The following is a 19,781-nucleotide window of genomic DNA, read 5'->3' as shown; positions in this document are numbered from 1 at the left end:
CCAACAAAAAAACGGCCCCTGTAACATGAGTGTGATTTAATTTTAAATCAATCTTGGACCGGATTTGGTTCCACCCCTCCGATCGCTTTATCGCCGACCCCAACCGGGTCGTCTAACGAAGAAAACGGCCCGCCCCGGTAGTATCCTAACGGGCTGAAATAATCCTCAGGACGCGGGGCGTTGGGCTCGGCGAATGCGTCACCTGAAGACGTCCACCTGATCGCTGCATCGCTGCATCGCTGACGCGTTGTGGTTCGGGTTGCGTGGTGCAAATGCACTTTCGCCGAAAGTATTCGTGGAATGTCTCGTGACGCGAATCGTTTCTTCACGGGCGCGCGTTCATCATCGCTCTTGTGTCGTCGGACCTCTTTCGATGCCGCAGCTCGTTTTTGGTCAGCGATTTTATTATATTTTATTGAGGGTAGACGAAAGTAGCGACAATAAAGCAAAGCTTGTACGGTTTGGTAAGCTATTCATCCACATCCAGGCAAATTGAATTCCAAGTGATGATTTCATATTCGCATTCTCTGCTCGTTGCAAACTCGGTAGCTATGAACGGAACGAAAAGCGCGAAAAGCGCCACGTAGTGAGACGATTGATTACTCGGAGACTTCATTAATCTTGCCTTAAATAAATAAAGGAAATAACCTTTAAAAATAGTCAAACAGATTGCGGCCATTTGCATTGTAGACTAGCACTCCAAGTTCACCATCGAAGCCGCTAGATGCCCAAAGATCGAGCAACGTCATGTCCGAAGCACGCACCCGTATGCCACGGACCAATTAGTAAACATCAAAAGCCCGGCATCTGAAGGCACACCGACGTCGTAAAAGCAATACTCAGCCTGCTGCACGGACGATGAGCGTACATTACCGAAATGCTCGTCGATTCGATCGCCGCATCGTGATCGCAGCGGTCGAAATTGGAAAGGTTTTTCCACCATTTCCGGCCACCGGAGGCCAACCGGCCGAAGGCTAGCAGGTTCCGTGAGAGATGCAGCTCAAGTGGCGCGCATCTCTAGAGGTTTTCCATCGGGTTGGCAAATTGAATTAAATGCCTGTGCCCGCACCGCGATCTAATTTATGGATCGGTCGTCGGTTGCGAGTTCGCGTTCGCGTTCTTAGGACCATCTACATGAGGTTTGTGTGTCTCTGAAATAGGAGAAAAAGCAGAGGGTTATTGTCCACGGTTTGTGGCACATTCGAAAGGTGCGACAAATTGGTACCGTCTTCACACTGCTCGAAAGGAAAGGATCGGAGGCTTCAATGGCGCACACGAGTGAATGGTGAGACTAATGGTGGTGACATTGGGCGTAGTTTAGGGCAGACCCCCCACAGAAGTGTCGGCAAAGGTCTTCGGACTCACGGAGTGTGTGACAAGCGATGATCAGCAGCAGGCACCCAGCAGTGTCACAATAGATCGGGCTCGTCAAATAATCTGAAATTACCCTCCAATTTATTAGGAAATTTTATCCGATCCGTCCGTAATGTTTGTGACGAAATGGGAACAACGTACCGTTAAAACAAAAAATATATACCCGCGACGACCCGTGGGCATCAATCCGCTCCGGTGCTCCGCTTTTTTCAAGGTTTCACAGTCGCAAAAATAGCGAATGAATGCGTGGACAAAAACAGCGTTCGCACCACGCGAGAGGATGACGCGTGGTGGATCCTTAGGGGTCGATCCTTTCGAACCGTTTCGAACCGCTGGATGCTGGATTTCGAGAAAAAGATCAAATTAGCATAATTTTGGACCCGCTTGCTGCAATATGTTGTGGCACGGCAAATGTCACGTTCACGAGTCGGTTACATCACCTGACGCCGCCGCCGATTAGAGGTGTGCAACCTAACAGTAGGCCGCTGCGATATGATTCATCCGGCCCACCACATCGTCGGCCAGACATTACGGTTCTCTGGGTCCTTTCGACGTTATGATCGTTTTTTTTTGGAAATCTCTTACAGCTTTACAGCCACGATCGTGCAGTGCACTTTTTGGCACGGAACAGTGCAATGACGAACCGTTCCGAATCTATGCAATGTCGAAGCGCACCTATCGGCCCGTTCGGATGTGAAAGCACTCCATTTGGCCAACCTCGAATAAAGTTTAGTAAACTCTGTTGTGCGGGGGGAGCGACAAAAGGAAAGAAAGAAAAAGCATAATCACCCATCGCTGGGGCCACCCAATCTCCGACGGAGGAGAAGAAAGTAAACCGAAACAATGACACCCCGACCGGCGGACACTGTTACGTACAGCAATTAGCAGCATCGCACACGGCAAACTTTTGGCAAACTCGTCGTCGTCGTCGTCGGTTTACGGTCACCAATAAATCACCATTTCCTTCCTATGCCGGTCCCGCGGGGGTTTTGCTAGCTCCAATTTCCGGACGGCCGGACGTGAGGGCATCATAAAATCCGCCGGCCGGAACTTCCTGGTCTAGTTTTAATTTCCCGACCGTCCCCATCCGCAGTTCTTTGTTAACGATTTTACCAAAAATTTAACGACCACGACCTGCTGGATGAAGCAGAAATTAGATTTTATCTTCTCGTTCGCCGAGCGATCGTGTGTCGCAGAGACCCCCAAAGGGGGCCACCCCTTACCGAGAGGGTGGTGCTTAAGTGTTGCGTAATCCCATGCGCGTGGTACTTTCAAACAAGGCACCGTGGCGCGCCCTCTTTAAGGCGCCGTTTTGGGGAGAAAATCAGCAAAACTAATTCCCAGAGCTTCGCGAAAGTCGCAAAGTCACGCCGGTTGTACCTCAATCTCAATCGGCCGGTGAATAAGTATCTGACCGGCCCCCCGCTACATTAGTGGCCAATTCGATGCGCGCACGAGGTGAGCTTGCTTTTTGGTGAGCCAAACAACGGCGATTACTATTTATTATGATTAAAATGTACACCACGGCCATGGAAGTGGCCAAGCGCGTTCGCCTAAAGAGCGTTCATCGAAACCCATTAATTAGATTTCAACGCCAACACCTTTCTCTGGTGGTGCGGGCCGGCCGGCACCGACAAATCGTGCAAAACTATTCCACCACGGTTCCGGCCGGTGCACTCAACCCCGATCCGATTCGACTCATCTTTCGGTTCGGTAGCGAATTTTGGTGTGAACTTCTAACCACACATTTCCAATCGCTAATGGAGCTCGCCGGCCGGCCGGCAGATGATGTAAGATGCGGCGTGTGAGTTACACGCCCAATTAACACGCCCCGCAAAGGATGGATGGTGCGCCATGGGAAAATGCACAGTCTCGAATGGGCCCTGGTAGTATTTAAAATTAGGCACGCATTTATCGACAAATTGGAATAATTTTATCACCCAACACCACCGCGAGGCGAGGCGACGTTCTCACAATTCCTGATCGCTTCATGTTACGTAAACCCCGTCTCAAGTGGACACCGGATAAAAGGGGGGTATAAAATACACATTCAATCGGGCCCAACGCCCAACAATTGAAGTGCAATTTGTAGTCCATTTGTCCATTCTTCAATAACTAGATCAGCGGGGTTTTCCATTACCGATTAGAGGGGCCCGCGCCACGACAACACGGTTCGCTTTCATAATACGGTCATACTCTAATCGAATCCCAACATTTTCCATGCTTTCGCTTCAGGGCTCACCGCAGCATCCGGAGAGGCGGATCGCGTCAAGTAGCGTCACGATCACGGCTAAACGGCTACCTGCGCGAAGCGTTTAGGGTGATCATTTCTTTTCGTTGCCAATTTTCCCCATCATTTTCCCAATTTGAAAATCGCCGCTCGGTGGCCAAAGTGGTTGTTTTCGTGCCGAGTGTACCGATTCAGATCTTTACCGTTCAATTTCTCTCCTACAGCCCTCACGGCCCGTCGGGTGGGACAACTTTCGGCCACTATGCAAAGCAGAAGCTTCCACTAGCTGAGGCTGAGGGCTCTCCGGTCGAGACACGAAATCGAACCACTTTTGGCTCCTTCCCGCGACAGATCGATGCGCGGCACGATGCGATGGCCAACTTTAGGAGATGCACCCGACGACGACGACGGTAAGTAGCTGGGCGAAACACAGAGGGGATTCGCGTCGACTCGCGCGGCCGCGAGTGGAGAGAAAGTTTGAATCGATTAAACAGCGACGAAAACGGTGACCGGGGAAGAGGATAAAATTGACGAATCCACTGCTGGGGCTCTCGGGACGGGCCGCCCGCCAGCGCATCGCTTAAATATTTGACCATCGCTTTTCCCATTAGACGCTGGAATGCGGACGGCAGCTGGGACAGGGGCTGGCTTCAGCGGTCGCTTCGCCAATATTTGTGTTCCGAAAGGCACACACACACATGCAGGTGTGTCTGTGTGTATCCCGGTGGGGGAAAGTTAAGATCAGGTCTTGGTACTGCTGCTACGGGACCTCGGCGTCCTTCAGACTGCGGAGCATGGAGGGTTACATATTTCCGACGCAAGTAATGTTCCCACAATTATGCAATTAGTCTTGCAGTGGTCGATCTGGTTCAATTCAAGTCACACACACTAAATGGGGGATATCAGCGACGATCGTTCGATCGATTGCCCTTTCGATCGGTCAGTGACTGTAATTTGGATCATAAAACATGAATGGCAAGCATGAAATGGCGTTGATGGAAAGGTGTTGAAAGTCGTGCGTAGGGAACCAATTTCTTTAATTCCCTTTTTTGTCGGACGGCGACATTACTCAGACTCCCATACATACCGCTGAGTTAACGGACTTTAGTGATGATGTCTTTAGCTGGTGATGCTGTTACGTTAGCACTTTAAATTCCTGGCCGTCGTCGTCTCCAGTAGCCGTCACTCACTCACGATCTGCCATCCTCCGTTCGAAGCGGATTAGAGAAAGAGAGAAAGAAACAACGTTAAATAAAAAAAACAGAGTCACAAACCTGACCCGGGGGCCCTTTCTAAGCCGGGGTCTCATTTTTCCCGATCAGGGATCGGCTCATCAAGCTCATTATGGCTAATCAATTATGCCGTTTTCCTTTCCCGACAGAAGCGAGGAAACGGGTTAATTCCGGGACGGAAGTGGCGGAACGAGAGAAATGGACACCGGTACCGCACCACACCACTCGCGGGACGGGGTGGATTACACAAAAGACTACACAGTCGAAGATCCGTCGCGAAGAAAGCACCACCGATGACGACGCAGACGACGCAGACGACGATGGCCGTGTGGGGTGGTGGCCGCGTGTACATAAATCAATGCTAATACCCATTAATCACAACGCAGCGAAACCTTTTGTGCCGCTGAAATGTCGCCATTTTCGAATGGAACTCGGGACGGGACCCAACCAACAACCACACGGCTCACGAACCTTCTTCTTGCGAAACACTTGCGTCCTTTCCCCCAAATTGGAACCAAATTAGGACCAATCATTCCACCTTAAGCGCGTAAAATTGTGCCGAGGGTTCGCCGCGAAGGTCGCATTTACGCCACTTGATTGAGGTTAATATGTTTGTTTTCGCTGATCCATCCGCCGGATGATCGATCAATAAAAAAATATGCGGCGAATCTGCGCCTGCGCCTTTCCCTGCGAACGTGAGCCTAGCGAGGTTACTGTAGACTCATCTCCACCGGAGATCGGAGGATGATCTTATGGTGGCCATTGGCGGCGTGCGAATTAGCATATCCGATCCACTGGGCTAAATGTGCGTTAAATTTATAGACAAAATTGGGCGACTCTGCGCCGTTTTGTCTGCGGAAAATCAATTAACTCCCGAAGGGTGCTTCCGACAACCAATCCAAACGGTTGGCCGGCCGCCGTCAGCCGGCAATCAATCAACGCAGAGTTTAGCCAACGGATTCACCGATGGGCCCAGCCAGCCAGCAAAGCACGACGGTGAACAAATGAGTTCGGTTAGCCGTCAAGCGACGAACCCGAAGACGCAGTCTGCGGTAGCTCGCGGTGCGATTGCGTCACGCAGTACATTGGAGTGTCATCAGTCACTGTCGATAGACGATTAGCCGTGGCTCGAGACTCCGTCCCGGTCCAGGCTTCCCTCGCACACACACAGCATGGCCATGCTGCGATAATGCTCTGCGCCGTGTGCCCGACTTGGTCGTTGAGTCGGGAGCACTCCGGTTGGTGATGAAAGTGATCGCCTCCCAGTGGTCCGTATTTCGCACCGCTGCGCGACCAAACAACCCGTCTGCACCCGTTGTCAACTCCATTCGATTCGACTTATCAAAACAGGGAAAACTTCCTCATGGGCGTGTGGGCCTCTCGGTGGGCCAGTTGCATCATACCGTCGGTCTAGCACCACGGTGGCCGGTGACCACAACAGCGGGCTCGCGACTCCTACTGTTAACTCGGTGGTTTAGTTTTGTGGCCCTATTGAAGTGTGAGTGCTCCGGAGAAGATGATCTCCGGGACCGGCAACAGACACCGCCCCCTGCCGGGAGGTGCTTTAGATTGAAGTAATAATGTTTCCCCAGGTGCCTTCATGTGTCTCCCTGCCTCGAGAGATTTATTGGCGGTCCAGATCCAATACCGAAGAAGAGGAGCAAAAAGAGACCTCAAACACACTGCACCCGGCGACAGTTTTCCAAAGTGGTGGTGATGATGATGATTGGTTGGTTGCTGGTAAATGTTTAGATAACACTCCGCACCGCATTCTCGGGGCGCATCACGGCCGCTGGTTGCCGCGGGCATTGCATAAGACACCTCACACGTACACCTTGTGCCCCATCCTTGGTCCCTTGGAGATGTCGGTGGCAGAGATACTCCAAATATTGCTCCAGTTCGGTTCGGGGTGACCATAAATCAAACGGTGGCCGCGAACTGATTTGCATAAAATATGAAAAATAAAAGTATTGCATCAAGCGATTATTGATTAACTGACAGCGTTTGGCCCCAATTGCCATCACCCCGGCGTCGATATCGGTCACAGGCTTTTGATCCTGATGCAACGCACACAGAAGAGAGGGAACCACATCGATCCACATCTTGATGGATGAAACAATACCCCAGTATGGTGTGAAAGCGAACAAACTTCGTACTACAGTTGCGATATTGACTGCCCCAGATGCCGCCCTTTGATTGAGATGAGGTCCCGCGGTAAGAGCTTGGCAAATATTAATCATTCACACTTTGCTGTACACAATCGATCGGCACACTGATCGGCTGTTTAATGTGCCAGTTGGCACAAAAAATGGAGCTCGTGCGACTCATAGATTAAATTATTCTTGGCCTTCTACGCGGGAACTAATTTTGCCAAGTTGCAAAATCCTTTATTCAGCCCAACCAGCGGTGGGCCACCGCTCGGCGATGATTTGTATGATCCAGCGAGAGTGTCAATGTCAGAGCCGAACCAAATTTACCGGGCCACAACCACCAACAACCGGAGGCTGCGGCCAATTGCTGCCCACCAAACAGGGTGCCCACCGTCCGGGGGCATATTTCGGTGGCGCTGCGGGTACTTAACGTGAAGGGGGCCGACTTTTTGGCGCAATGCTGATCGGACGTATAATTAACTGGGGCATAACGCTCGGTCTCGGGCACTCGGACATGATTAATAAGTCACATCTTCGGGCTGTTGCCAAACGGACGCGCGCATCGGCATGCGTGTGTGTCGTAACTGCCACCAGAACGGCGCCACGGAGCGGCCGAAAACAGAACGTGCGCATCGTCGCGGCCAATAACGAGCGTGTACTCTAACCTTGCTCTAATTAGCGGCGTGGACCCCTGCTGCTGCGTCCGTCAAAAGTGGCTCCTAATTTAATCGAACGCCAATCCGATCACCCCTCTCAAAAGCACGAAGCAGGCCGGAGCTGTCAAAACTGTTCAACTACCCAAAATACCTCCACTACCGTAGTAGGCTGCTTCCGAAAGGTACAGCGCGCGATGCGGTTGTCAAAGCCTGTGTACACTCGTGACGTAAATAAGAACCTAAAAGGATTGGCAGGAGCCACACGAACTTTCCTGGCCGGCTGAGGAATCGGGTGAATGCTCGTATGGCCCCCAAGGTCGCGCGATCGAGATCGGAACGTAAGACGACTCTTCGGACTCAATGCCATTGCCTGCGCCGTGAAATGTTTGACCTGCAAGCTGCCAGCATTCCGAACGATGCCCTGGCCAGGGAATTGCTCAACCTCAGCGTGACACACAACATATGGGGAAGCATCATACTCATGCCATCCACTCGGATCCCATTCACCGCGCTGCGTTCGCGTTCACTGTTCGATCCTCGGAAAGAAAATTAGAATGTTGACTTTGCAACGCAACCCGGCACACCGTTAACGATGGGGGAGCCCTTTACAAATCCGACCCGAACCGGACAACCCTTCACGGTACCGCTATTGTCAACAAAGATGAGGTTTCAGTGCGGTAATTGATCTGTGTGCATAATTCGCGCTGAGAACGCCGCTTCCTTTGCTCTGGGTTGCGATAGAAACCGCCACTAGTGTGTCGGTTGATGGGCATTTTTGTTACATAAACGCTATTGCATTGGCCCTTTGGGGGTGCGATGGGTTCCAGAATCCACCTTCGAAGTGTTACGCACTTCGGTGACCGGTGATCGATGGCGTATTGCCGTTTGTGGCATAAAATGGAAAATAACATGCATAGTCCCTTCTCATGAATATCATCCGAGGATGCTGTGCCAGTGTTTCCCAAGGAAGAAAGGTTGTCCATCGGTTTGTTTCGGTCGGGCAATGCAACAAACGGGCCATTTAATGACCGGTCAACGCACGAGTTCGCTGGTGGCCGTACCAGCGCAAACACACACGACTCGCGGACACGCGGTCGTGTTTCGGTGCGATTCATTGTAAAAGCTCGTCGTGCGCGGCGCACGAGACGAGAACGAGAAAAGCAGCCAACCCTTGACCAAGTCAGCTAATGAACGTGAACGGTGCGCGCCGCGAATTGTTGTGCATCGCGCTCGGCAATCGCTCTAATTAAGTGCCCGGCAACCCCCCGGTTTTTCCGATGCCCCGTGGCATTCGAGTTTGGAACGTTTTCGTGGGCCAATTTCACGTACCGGTGGTGGTGTCAGCAATCGCAGCATCCTTGCTGCGAGCCCGCGAGAAGCCCTTGAAGAAACAACAATTGGACACGCTGTCGATCTGGGGCTATTACGGAGAAAAACAGAGTGAGATGAGCTGTGAGCTGGCGCAATCCAATCGAAGCCTGCCTTCCTGTCACTGCGGCAGGTTGATCGTTAATCATTTATTTGGGGTTGCTGCAACGGTGCAACGGCGAACCGACCGGCGAGTTCTATTATTTTGACAACATAACACTGTCTCATGGATGATCTTCGAACGAATGTAACTTTCAAGCGAGTGACCCACCCAATCGGCCATCCTTGAGATAGAATGCTTAATGATCTTCACAAGTGGACGCATTAGCCCACGGCGGAGCAATTGGAAAGTGATGCGTTTACGAGCATTAAATAATGCACTCGACTCGTCCGGACAGCGTACACCTCTTCGAGCTGGCAGCATAATTGATGCTCAGCATCAATTGCTTAATTATTTAAATTATTCGTTAGACACGTTTTTCACCTGACCACAAGCCCTCACGGTTCTGGTTTTACCGGTTGTGGTTGATAGATAAAATCGTTCAGACCCCCCCCCAAGCACTCACCCCATAAATCGTTGGCCAATTGCAGATCGTCTGGCTGAGGATAATTTTGAGCAGCATGGGACCGTCCCCAAATGAATGTCGGCGGAGGATCATCATCGCACGGCAGCGGCAGCGTAAAGGTTATGTAAAGTCCACCATAAGTGGCTCCATTCCATTTGCTTTCCTCTGCGTAGAGACCGCCCCCCCGCCCGCAGTTGCATTTTTAAGGGCACGGAATGGACTCATCTTCCTACGATCGACCCCGCGTTGGCGGTGCTTGGAATGTCACCACAAACTAAGGCTCGACGGTTCCCGTCGGCCACCGACGCTGGTCACTTTCACTTCGACCATCGGCAGCTTCGGGAGTGCGTGTTGGGCAACAAAGCAATGATGGAAGCCCTCCTGGCCTGGACATGAGACCCCCCACCCCTGAAGGGAGCTGGAACCGATCCGCTCTAATCTAACCGACCTCGGTACTCGATGTGGCAAAAAATGTTCCGAAAAGTAGATAAAAAGTGTTAGACGCGTCCGTCGAGCGCCCATCCGTTCTCCGGGGACGGCACTCTCTCACGGTTTGCACTTCCGCCTCCGGGGGGAGCGGGTCAGAGGAAGTGGGCCGAAAACTGGTAGATGCCGAGCCGAATTCCTGTTGCCCGGCCCGGGTTGGCAACATAAAAATAGAGGCGACCGGAGTTCGAACATTTTCGACTGTTTTACATAATTTTACACATGTCATTAGCCCGCGAACTGAAAGTGGTAGCCGAGAGCGGGAAAGATCGCGTTCAGATCGATACCCGACGGCGAATAGTATACGGAGGAGCAACGCCACGCGGCGCGCGACCCGACGGAAACAACCGGAGAAACAAAAATCAAACCCAACCCCACTTCAGCGATCGACAACAGAAAACACACACACCGCGGTGCGTGGAGTAGTGCCGGAGAGTGTGCACTTCCGATTGAGGCCAGCGCGCCCTCGGACCGGTTTCATTTCACTTTCACACGGAACTCGTCGCCTTTCGTTCGGAGGACGTCGGAGGACAACCTGCCGCGGCGGCGGCCGCGGCTATTCCGTTTCCGATCGGGAGAATGCGGTGTGCGCGCGTACGTTAAACGGGAAACAATCAAAAGTTGAATTTCAACACACAAACACAAAAATGGCCAAGCGTTACGCACCCGTTACACGAGCGACAGGGTAACGTACCTGTGCCGTGGACACCTGTTCCGTTGCGTTCCGCTTAAGGGGCCGCTGAACACGTTTCCTGAAATAAGAAAACCGAAGAGTAAACAAATCAATAAATTGGGGTCAACAAATATCACTCGGCCAAGACTGGCCCAGGCGACGGGGAACCATCTTCAGGGAGATTATCACCATAAATTTACACAAAACTCTCACTCAGCCGGCTGATCAGCTCTGCCGTTGCCAGGACACCGGTGGTGGTCGAATTTGGAATATGTAAATGTATGTAAAAAGCTAGCACACAATGGCGATTTCTTTTGGAAACCATAACCTGGCTTGCGGGGTTTCGGTCACTCGCCGAATATCGAGGAGATTAGGAAAACTAGTCTTGTTAAACACTACAAGAATATTGCCACAAAATTATCCTGAAACTATTTTTTAAATTATTAACTTCATAAGCTGCTGGTTTACTACGATGCGCCCGTTAAGTCGAACATATGTTTGCATATGTTCGCATTTGCATAGCACATTGTGTTCACCGGTCTACAATGGCTCGCCCAATGATAATTTTGTATGCCATTCTTTGAACTATTTATGTTCAGTCAACTCATCCACGCTGTTGACGCACATTTCGTTGGGGTTTTAAAGCAAACAAACACCTTACACCGGTACAAATGGGACCCTGTCTGGGGTGCGCCTGCCCTGTCGTCGAGGTGCCATTCACCGGCTCGTCTTTTTGCATGTTTGCCCAACGAAAGGCCGAACCAATGAGACCCCATTCATAACCCACGTGCCGGCGTGTCCGACACAAATTTAGACATATCGAACAAATTGCCGGACCACATTGGTGAGCATTTCCAATTATCACATTTAACAGGGCCCATGCGTGTGAATCGAGAACCGCAGACCGTAGACTTAGACGCGTGGTTTACGCGAACCCCGCCAGAGTTGGAGCGGCCTTCGGTTAGTGCCCCGCTCGTGGTCACCGTCACCATCGGTTCATCATTTATTACGAAACATTGTTCCGAAACACACGCCAGCGAGGTGAGGCGTGATCCCCAGAGCGGGAGCCTCCTTTCTCGGGAGCCCAAAGCCGAGCCTAATCTTCGTAATCATCATCGCGGCAGGTAACAAAAACGCTCCAAAAAGCCCGAAAACAAGTTGCCGCCGAAAGGCTGCGCTACTATCGCGAAAGATGCCGAAGAGGAGAAAGATACGGCCGGCGTGCCGTGGTTCGTAGGACCGGTCGCACATTAAACCATCCTCTCACCAGCGGTCGGACCTTCGCGTTGGCCATCCTTCCATTGAAACCGTTGATTGTTGTGTGTGCCAGCAGGCAAGCGAGTGAATGGTGGAGTGGAGTGGACCTTTTTACGGGTTTTGCCGCCGGTACCACTGCAAAATGGAACCGAAATCATCATCCGGATGGTGTCGATGCCACAGTTTGAAGCACGGTGGCCACACTAATGAGCATGTTTGCCACTAATTTCTTCGCCAAAAAGCGCACCCGTCAAGAGCAAACCCTTCAGAAGAGCAAGTGATGTAATCTAATCACCGCGCCAGGTATCAAAAATATGGACCACAGGTTGTTGGCGGGACGTCGGGTCGTTTAGCCGCCGGCTGTCCGGTCCTCGAACCGTTTGCGGGAGCATCCTCTTAGATGACGGGACACCGCACGAGGTCCTATTGTTGCCAACATTTGAATGCGTGAAGAAAACGAGAATTAAATGGTTACGAGTGCTCCCGCGCGAAAACGACATTGGCAAAGAGAAAGGATGATCGTACGGTGAATTGAGGGATTTTTGCCTCTTCCTTTGCGAGGTGTCCGAGCCGTGACAAACGTATCGAAGCAAGAAACGTATCGCCCCGTGAAGGCCAACTAACCGGAGGGAATCGTTTCGCTGCACCATTGGCGTATTTCTTGCGGCTCCGGTTTTGTCGCCCGCGTGGCTGGGACGCACCAACGCACCCAGGTTGGGAGAATCGGATGCAAACGGCACACGTTCATTAGGAACCGTTTTTCAGGCTTATCGTGGCGTAACATCATTATGGGTGCCATTTGTAATGCCACCTCCGCGGCCGTCAACCGGCTCGGTGTTTACACAGAGCAAATATGGGCATGGGGAAAGAAGTGGCCAATCCAACCCTACAACTTCCGTTCATGTCTCTTCCGTTCTCATCATGCATAGCGATGCATGGGTACAGTTCGAAGACTTCCTACATGGCCGTGTCTGCAATCGAAAGTGATGAAAAATCGGTTCCATTTTCCGAATACAATCGCATCGCATCAGAAAATCCGTGTGACAAACGTTGCAATTGATAAATACAGTACACGAGATGATTGCAGGTTGCAAGACTGCTTCCTCGCACCGACGGGTTGGGGTCCTTTTGCAGGTTTATGACTTTACACCGTTTCGTGCGTTCGATAATTTACCTAACGTACTTATTCTCTTCATACCACGTGAACGATTCGAAATCGCACTGGCTGCGTACAGCAGGACCAGAAGTGGATGCGTACGTCCGTTTCCAAACTTCAAACGTCAAACTTGCGAACCAAACAACGCACGTGCGATTGTGTACCTGCAAACAATCGCCACCGAAAACCAGAAAACTTGAATCGTTTAAAGACGTTAATCTTACCACCGTGATCCGGTCAAACGTACGGCATTCGAAATGGTATTCTTCACCTGCAACCACTGTGGAGAAGCTCTGAAGAAGCAAGCCGTAGAAAAGCACGGCTACAGGTGCAAGCGGGAACTGAACGTTTCGTGTATGGACTGTAACAAGGATTTCTACGGCAAGGAGTATGATGCGCACACGAGCTGTGTTACGGAGCTGGAGAGGTACTCGGATAAAAATTACGTCCCCAAGGCGAACGCAAACAAGGGCGCACGGAAGCAGGAAACGTGGATCAGCACCATACGCGCGATCACGGAGGCCAAGCGCAACCTTCCGAAGGGTGTAACGTCGGTGTTCGAGGTGATCCAACGGAACGACAACATACCGCGCAAGATGAAGGGCTTTATGAATTTCTTTCAAAACTCGGCCAAATACATACGCAAACCGGACGTAGAGGCGGCCTGGGCTTTGATCGAAGAAGAAGTCAAACGCAGCAAACCACAACCCGTTGAAACGGCGGCCAAAACAAGTGAACAAAAACCCTCAAACGAAACCACAGCACCAACGAACGGCAAACGAAAACAGGAACCGGAGCAGGTACCGGAGCAACCCGCGGGGAAGAAACGGAAAACGGGAAACACTTCCAACGGCACCGAAAATGGACACAACACTGAAGCAGTGGCCAACGGAACAACCGAATCGCCCGCAGCAGAAAACGATGACCAAACGAATGGTAGCGAAAAGTTCCGATGGAACGACGTGATTCGCAGTTTGCTGGTTTCCAAAAACAATCAAATGAAACTGTCCAAGCTGAAAAAGAAGGTTCTGAAACGCTACCGACAGTTCTCCGATGGTGACGGTGCCGAGGGAAAGTTCGAGAAGAAGTTTAGTAAGAAATTGTTAAAAGCACAGTTTATTGTGGAAAGCGACACTGTACGATTGGTGGCGTAGATATACAACCCGAACGTTTGTATGTAATGTAATTAAATAAATACATCAACATATTAAAGCTACTTAAAGTACCTATCGCTTTCGACTTTTAGTCACAGGATCCATCCAACCAGCCGTCTCGCCATCGTTCGTTAACCCTCGCGCAGTCAAACTCCGGTTTGCCTAGTTTCACGTTCACCCGGTTGTGTACGCGACAGAGCCACTGGGACAGAGTGTGCCGCGACTTCGTTTCCGGTGGCATCTCTTTCAACCTAGAGTCGAGAGACACGTAATGATCAAACACGGACACGGACAATCTGATTTTGATCGGAGCACTCGGGCTCTGGTCGGCTTACTCTTGCTGGAAATCTTTGGCACAGTGTGCGCAGGGATACAGTTCCGACAAGCTGGTAAAGAATGTCCGAACGTTCTTTTCATCCGTCTCGCTCGGACTGGTGGGATAGTAGGCGGCCATCGTGTGGAGCAGCCCCCAGGTGTGCTGCCCGAGCTTGTCTCTGTCCAGTGGGCAACCCGGCGGTGTGCCTCCGGCAGTCCGATCTTCCTGCGAGTCCGCCTTTCTGTGCGCCACTTCCGAGGACGACTTGGCCACAGCCGCACTGCTGGTGGTGGTGAGGCTTTTGCGCTGCTGTTTCGACCACGATTTAAAGTCCACACACGACCGGCATGGAGCGGCCGGTTCTTTATCGTTCGGATGATAGTTCGGTGTAGGTTCTGCTGACGGCATCTCTCTGCCTAAATCAAACACCCGGACTTAAGTTAATACTCGGACTCGCAGCGCAAAGAACGTGAATATAATAGAATAAACTTGGGCGTTCAATCTCGGGGCCGGCAACTTAACATGATGTAATTTAAGCGCAACAATACCGAATGTTTCCATCACGTTTGACAGTTACACTGACAGCTAAACAGCTGAAAAGAAAATCAAAGCAATCTAGGAAAAAGAAACGCGACGGATACTTTTGAAAAAAATGCGAATGTGAAACGGCTTTTGAACGGAATGTGAACCAACATACTTACTTCATCTCGCTGCCTGCCATCGGCTTTCTTTCCATCGCATCTTAGCACACAATAAACAACAGTGAATTTCACAGCAGATTTAATTTATAATCTTGGTTGAGTTTAATATTTCTTTCTCAAGCGCTCATGGTGGGGAGAGCGCTGTAGTAGTACAACGGATCAATGAATGCCAACCATCTTCCACTCTTTGTTACTAATAAGTGCGAATGTTGAACACCGACTCCTGGATCCTGGCCGAACACAGGCCGGTGCTCTGGCCATCTTGTGCACTCTTGGCCTAGATGTGACCGGCGAAGGTACCTTCCGCGCGTTGGGTGTCCCATTTCTCAACCCACGAGTTCGGACACAGCGAGGCGAAGGTGCTCTTGAAGTACTTGCATACCTGGTCCCCCTGGCCTTTGACCTTCTCGCAGCGGTGGAAATCGAGATAGCTCTGGTAGCAGTGCTTGGTCTGGTTCTGGTTCGGGAAGCGAGGATCAAACGGGGCTGTCTTCATTTCGTAACCCATTGCGACGGCCAGTTGACGGTGCTTGATGCTAGGAGAACGTCGGGAAAGAAGGACGCGCTAGAAGAGACTGCTTCGACTATGACAATAAATGTGGACGGTAGTCCAAAGAGAAGAACGGGTCAAACATGTGTTCACACGAGTCTAGGGTGAACTCCGAAACGATTTTTGTGGTAAACTCTTGTGTGCCTTATTTCCAATCTGATACATTTTCGTGATCCAATCGATTATTGAATTTTTCCCACCTGTTAACAATTTTTTACCATTCCGGGCACGCGGCATCAACCTTTGATAGGAACGATGGTTCCCATTTGAGATTAAAATACATTGAAGTTATATAAATTACAACCTAATCCTAAGATCCTTTAAGTAGGAATGACTGATACGTGTTGTGCCCCACGAAATGCCAAGAATCATTTCCGCAGAAAAATGACCCTCTTTCGTTTCATAAAATATGCGAGAATATTGTTGAGCCGAGAAAGTAAGCCGGCGCATCAATCGCATCAGTGACAGATGTCCAGCCCGCGGCCCTTATTTGACGAGTGGCCGAGTCTTGGAGTCAGCGTCGCATGAAGCACTCTTGTACTTCTTCACCTCCTGCAGATAAAGAGACCAGGCATCGTTCGGTGCATCGGACGCGGTCTCCTCAACCGGACGAACCTTCTTGACCATGCCAGTTTTAAGAATCTTCCCCCCTCGCCGACGGCCAAACACCGGCAGTGGGGGTGGCGGCGGTTCTTTGGGAGTTGGCTTCGCGACCGGCGCCGCAATCGATTGTGCCACCACCAGCGTTGACGGTCTGGCCGCCGGAGCGCCAGGCACCATCTTGAATGGCTGAACCAACGGAGAAAGTGTGGTGTGTTGCGCGATACTGACGCCGGCCAAAGTTGGGGCAATCGACGAACCAATTGCTGCGGCAGCAACTGGATTCGTGTCGACGAACGGTACGGTTGCTGCTACTGCTGCAGCGGGAACTGTCCCCGTTGCCGGAAACGGTGCTACAACTCCAAACGAGGCGTTTGCGGCCACAATCGGCTGCTGCTGGAGTTGTTTAAACATTTCCAAAAATGACCCATCGTTGGCAAAGCCCGACACAACGACGGGAGGGGCCGGTTCACGGGGCTTCGCCGGCGGCGGGTATAGTTTGCCTTCCGCGGCCAGGTGCTGTTGCAGTTTCGCTTGCATCTTGCGCTGAAACTCGATGCGTTCCTCTTCCGTCTGTATCTCGGGCACGTATTCGACCGGTGCACTTTTCTGGTTCACAGATAAAAAGTCTAATTTGGGCTTATTCGGCTTTGCTGCGCCCGCTGCTGTCTGGCTGCGTCTGATGGCTGTATCGGGACCGTATGGATCCGCTTGATTCTGTTTGCTTTCGTCCGAAGATTCACCGTCAGGATTTTGCTGCTTTCTCATCGCTTCTTTAAGCTCATGCTGCCGCCGCAGATTAGCCAGCTCGTTCTCTATCTCCTCCGACAGCCGATTCTGGGCGGAACGATCACTGCGCTGGGAGTAGTGATCGCGGTCGCGACTCTTCGAACGTTTGCGAGACTTTTCGCGACGATCATCAACCGGGCTTCTACTGCCATGTCTTTCGCGTCGATGTCGTTCCCGGTAACGTCGTTCCGAGTCATCCTCGCGATCTTTATGGCGGTCACCTCCTCTTCGATCGCGATCGCGGTCGCGGTCGCGATCGCGATACCGACTACTATAATCTCGATCGCGATTTCGTTCGCGATCACGATGGTGCGAACGATTGTCCTCACCGTGACGCCCGGAACGATCACGCTGTGAGGATGACGGTTGACCGCGATCATCCATGCTCGTTGATGACCGGCGGTTAGGGTGCTCCTCTCGTTTCTGCTGATCTACCGTAAATTCTTCCGTCGCAGCCATCTTGTCCTCCGGTGGGGTGCGGGTTGATGCGAGAGTCAGCCTAGGGCCGTGCGACGGTCTGTAAGAGTAGTGTACACTACCGATAAGCGCAAACGAACGAAAGGCGTACAAATGCAGGCGAACCAAACCATCAACACTCTGGCGGTGGATACCGCTCCCTGCCTCTCGAAACTTATTGCCCAAATCGGTATAGCCCATTGACAGGCTCAGCTTTTTCTCGTCTACCGTCCCTCCGTGGTCCGGCGAGGAGCCCAGAGGCGGCTTCGCTCAGCCCGCGGAGGGCTTAAGACCGAGACTAAACCAAGAGTGTTTTTGTTTGTCAGTTTCTAGTTTCTGTTTTTGTCTTTCGCCACCGTATGGCATGTGAATGAGTATGCATCTTTACAGATATTTGAGATTAGATAGAGTATGGAAAAGATAGAGAATAAAAACTACATTACTCTTTTCGGGAGCGTGCACGAGATGATCCGCAACCGCCGCTCAGCAGCAGACCCGTTGGCTGGCGATTTCTTCCGCTCCGCGAGATGCGGCTACTTTACCCCCGGGGGGCTTTTACCGGCCAAAGACGTACGAGCGGTGCTCCGTTTTTTCTCTTTCCTGTCCCCCACTGTCTTCGAAACGTCCTGAAAAATATTTACTGAGACGTGAATTTTTCTTCGAATATGGTTAAGCGCACATCAAATAATTACTCTCGTAGTCAGAACTAGAATCATCAATGCACGTTGATTAGAGTTTTATGGCTTGTGGCAGGCGCGCGGTGTGACTACGATACACCCTTGTTTTCGCTTTTCTCCGCGCCGCGGCCACACACCATACATTCCAGACATTTGTTCCACAAAGCAACCTTTACTACGCAAACTGCAATCAGACACACCTTTTCCGAGTGCATGGGTTTGAGCGCGGTTTTGAGTTTTTGATGCTTTCTGCTCGCTGCTCGCATGTTGCGCCGCTTTCCGTTGTGTCGTTGAACTCGATCGAGTGCTCTTCGGCCAGCTTCCCTACAAATGTTCCCCCCTCTGCCGCAACCCTTTTCTGCAGACGTAGCAACCTGGTTGCAACTTATCGCCCTTTTAAGAACAGCAGACTGTGCATATTGTAGAGGACTTATATAACCAACAAAACAGCGAAGCAAAATGCGTTTGTAGAATTGCCATCGGCAATTGTTTATCATCCCCATTGGCAGGTGTTGGAAGAGGACTAAGGTGGCCAAATACTGAAACCCTCTTCTGCCCGCAATATTGGGTGTAAAAAATTATGTAATTTTATTCATCGCCCTATACAAAGTGCCGTGTGATGGGTATCTGTCAAATAGGGAACAGCGTAACCTTCACCGTGTAAAAAAAATGTCCAACACCAGCCGTCGGATAGAACCCACTAGGCCATTGCGACAATTCCCTTCGCACGGCTAAAAAGGGAAAAGGTACATTTTCATCGGAAAGCACACACTGCACGGTTTACGTTCATAGCCACACGGCGTAAGGATGATACGGCAGCGATTGCCGCACGACAGAGGACAAATCAGAATGAAAATAGTGCACACAAGAGATTTGTTTCGTTTCGGCTGGAAGGAATGGACGGAGCAGATCAATTACCTGAGCCAAGTAACCACGGAACGCTTTTTCTTTCTGTTTGGCCGATGAGAACAATCCGGGCGCACTGCAAACTTCTGATGGACTTTCTTGACTGGGAAAAAGTCCAAGCTGCTGAGTTTTGCAATATGGCCGCTAGCGAGTATCTTTTTCACCCGGCACAAGTGGTTGTCGAAAAAATGTTTACCATTTTTTAACATTCAATTGTTTGGTTGTGTATTACGATCCTTTAAAACATAAAATAAATAAATATAAAATTGCAAACATTATAAGTAACAGATTATAAAACATATAGACGTATATTAGGTGTATTGTTGATACTGTTTGCTGCGTAAGCTTTTCATCGGGCACGACCAGTTGGCTTGAAATGGCCTACTATGGGATAATGTTTCTTTAATCAATCTTATCGTTTTCCGTTCAATTCAAAACCAATGCGTTTAACCGCATTTAACATTTAACCGGTTCAGTGTAAATC

The 19,781-nt window shown here is 50.8% G+C and overlaps 4 protein-coding genes across 4 annotated transcripts; 1 reads left to right on the top strand and 3 right to left on the bottom strand.

The window, feature by feature from the left end:
- Window positions 1-13,405: 13,405 nt before the first annotated feature.
- On the top strand, window positions 13,406-14,382 carry LOC128278132 (uncharacterized protein C16C10.8). The gene has a single exon (XM_053016799.1). The coding sequence runs from the start codon at window positions 13,406-13,408 to the stop codon at window positions 14,300-14,302; it is 897 nt and encodes a 298-aa protein (XP_052872759.1). The 3' UTR covers window positions 14,303-14,382.
- Window positions 14,304-15,095, bottom strand: LOC128278133 (FAD-linked sulfhydryl oxidase ALR). The gene is made up of 2 exons (XM_053016800.1): window positions 14,638-15,095; window positions 14,304-14,553 (listed from the first exon to the last, which is right to left on the bottom strand). Exons 1-2 carry the CDS (start codon window positions 15,024-15,026, stop codon window positions 14,391-14,393), a joined length of 552 nt encoding a protein of 183 aa, XP_052872760.1. The 5' UTR covers window positions 15,027-15,095; the 3' UTR covers window positions 14,304-14,390.
- A 292-nt stretch (window positions 15,096-15,387) lies between these two features.
- LOC128269158 (cytochrome c oxidase subunit 6B1) lies at window positions 15,388-19,443 on the bottom strand. Its single transcript, XM_053006536.1, has 2 exons — window positions 19,310-19,443; window positions 15,388-15,903 (listed from the first exon to the last, which is right to left on the bottom strand). The coding sequence occupies exon 2, from the start codon at window positions 15,825-15,827 to the stop codon at window positions 15,597-15,599; it is 231 nt and encodes a 76-aa protein (XP_052862496.1). The 5' UTR covers window positions 15,828-15,903; window positions 19,310-19,443; the 3' UTR covers window positions 15,388-15,596.
- On the bottom strand, window positions 15,913-18,326 carry LOC128269157 (RNA-binding protein 25). Its single transcript, XM_053006534.1, has 2 exons — window positions 18,158-18,326; window positions 15,913-17,775 (listed from the first exon to the last, which is right to left on the bottom strand). The coding sequence occupies exon 2, from the start codon at window positions 17,715-17,717 to the stop codon at window positions 16,356-16,358; it is 1,362 nt and encodes a 453-aa protein (XP_052862494.1). The 5' UTR covers window positions 17,718-17,775; window positions 18,158-18,326; the 3' UTR covers window positions 15,913-16,355.
- Window positions 19,444-19,781: the final 338 nt, after the last annotated feature.

This window comes from Anopheles cruzii, chromosome 2 (assembly GCF_943734635.1).
Source record: "Anopheles cruzii chromosome 2, idAnoCruzAS_RS32_06, whole genome shotgun sequence".
NCBI lineage: Eukaryota > Metazoa > Arthropoda > Insecta > Diptera > Culicidae > Anopheles > Anopheles cruzii.
The sequence above is the reverse complement of the archived record's forward strand: the minus strand, read 5'-3'. Positions and strand labels throughout refer to the sequence as shown.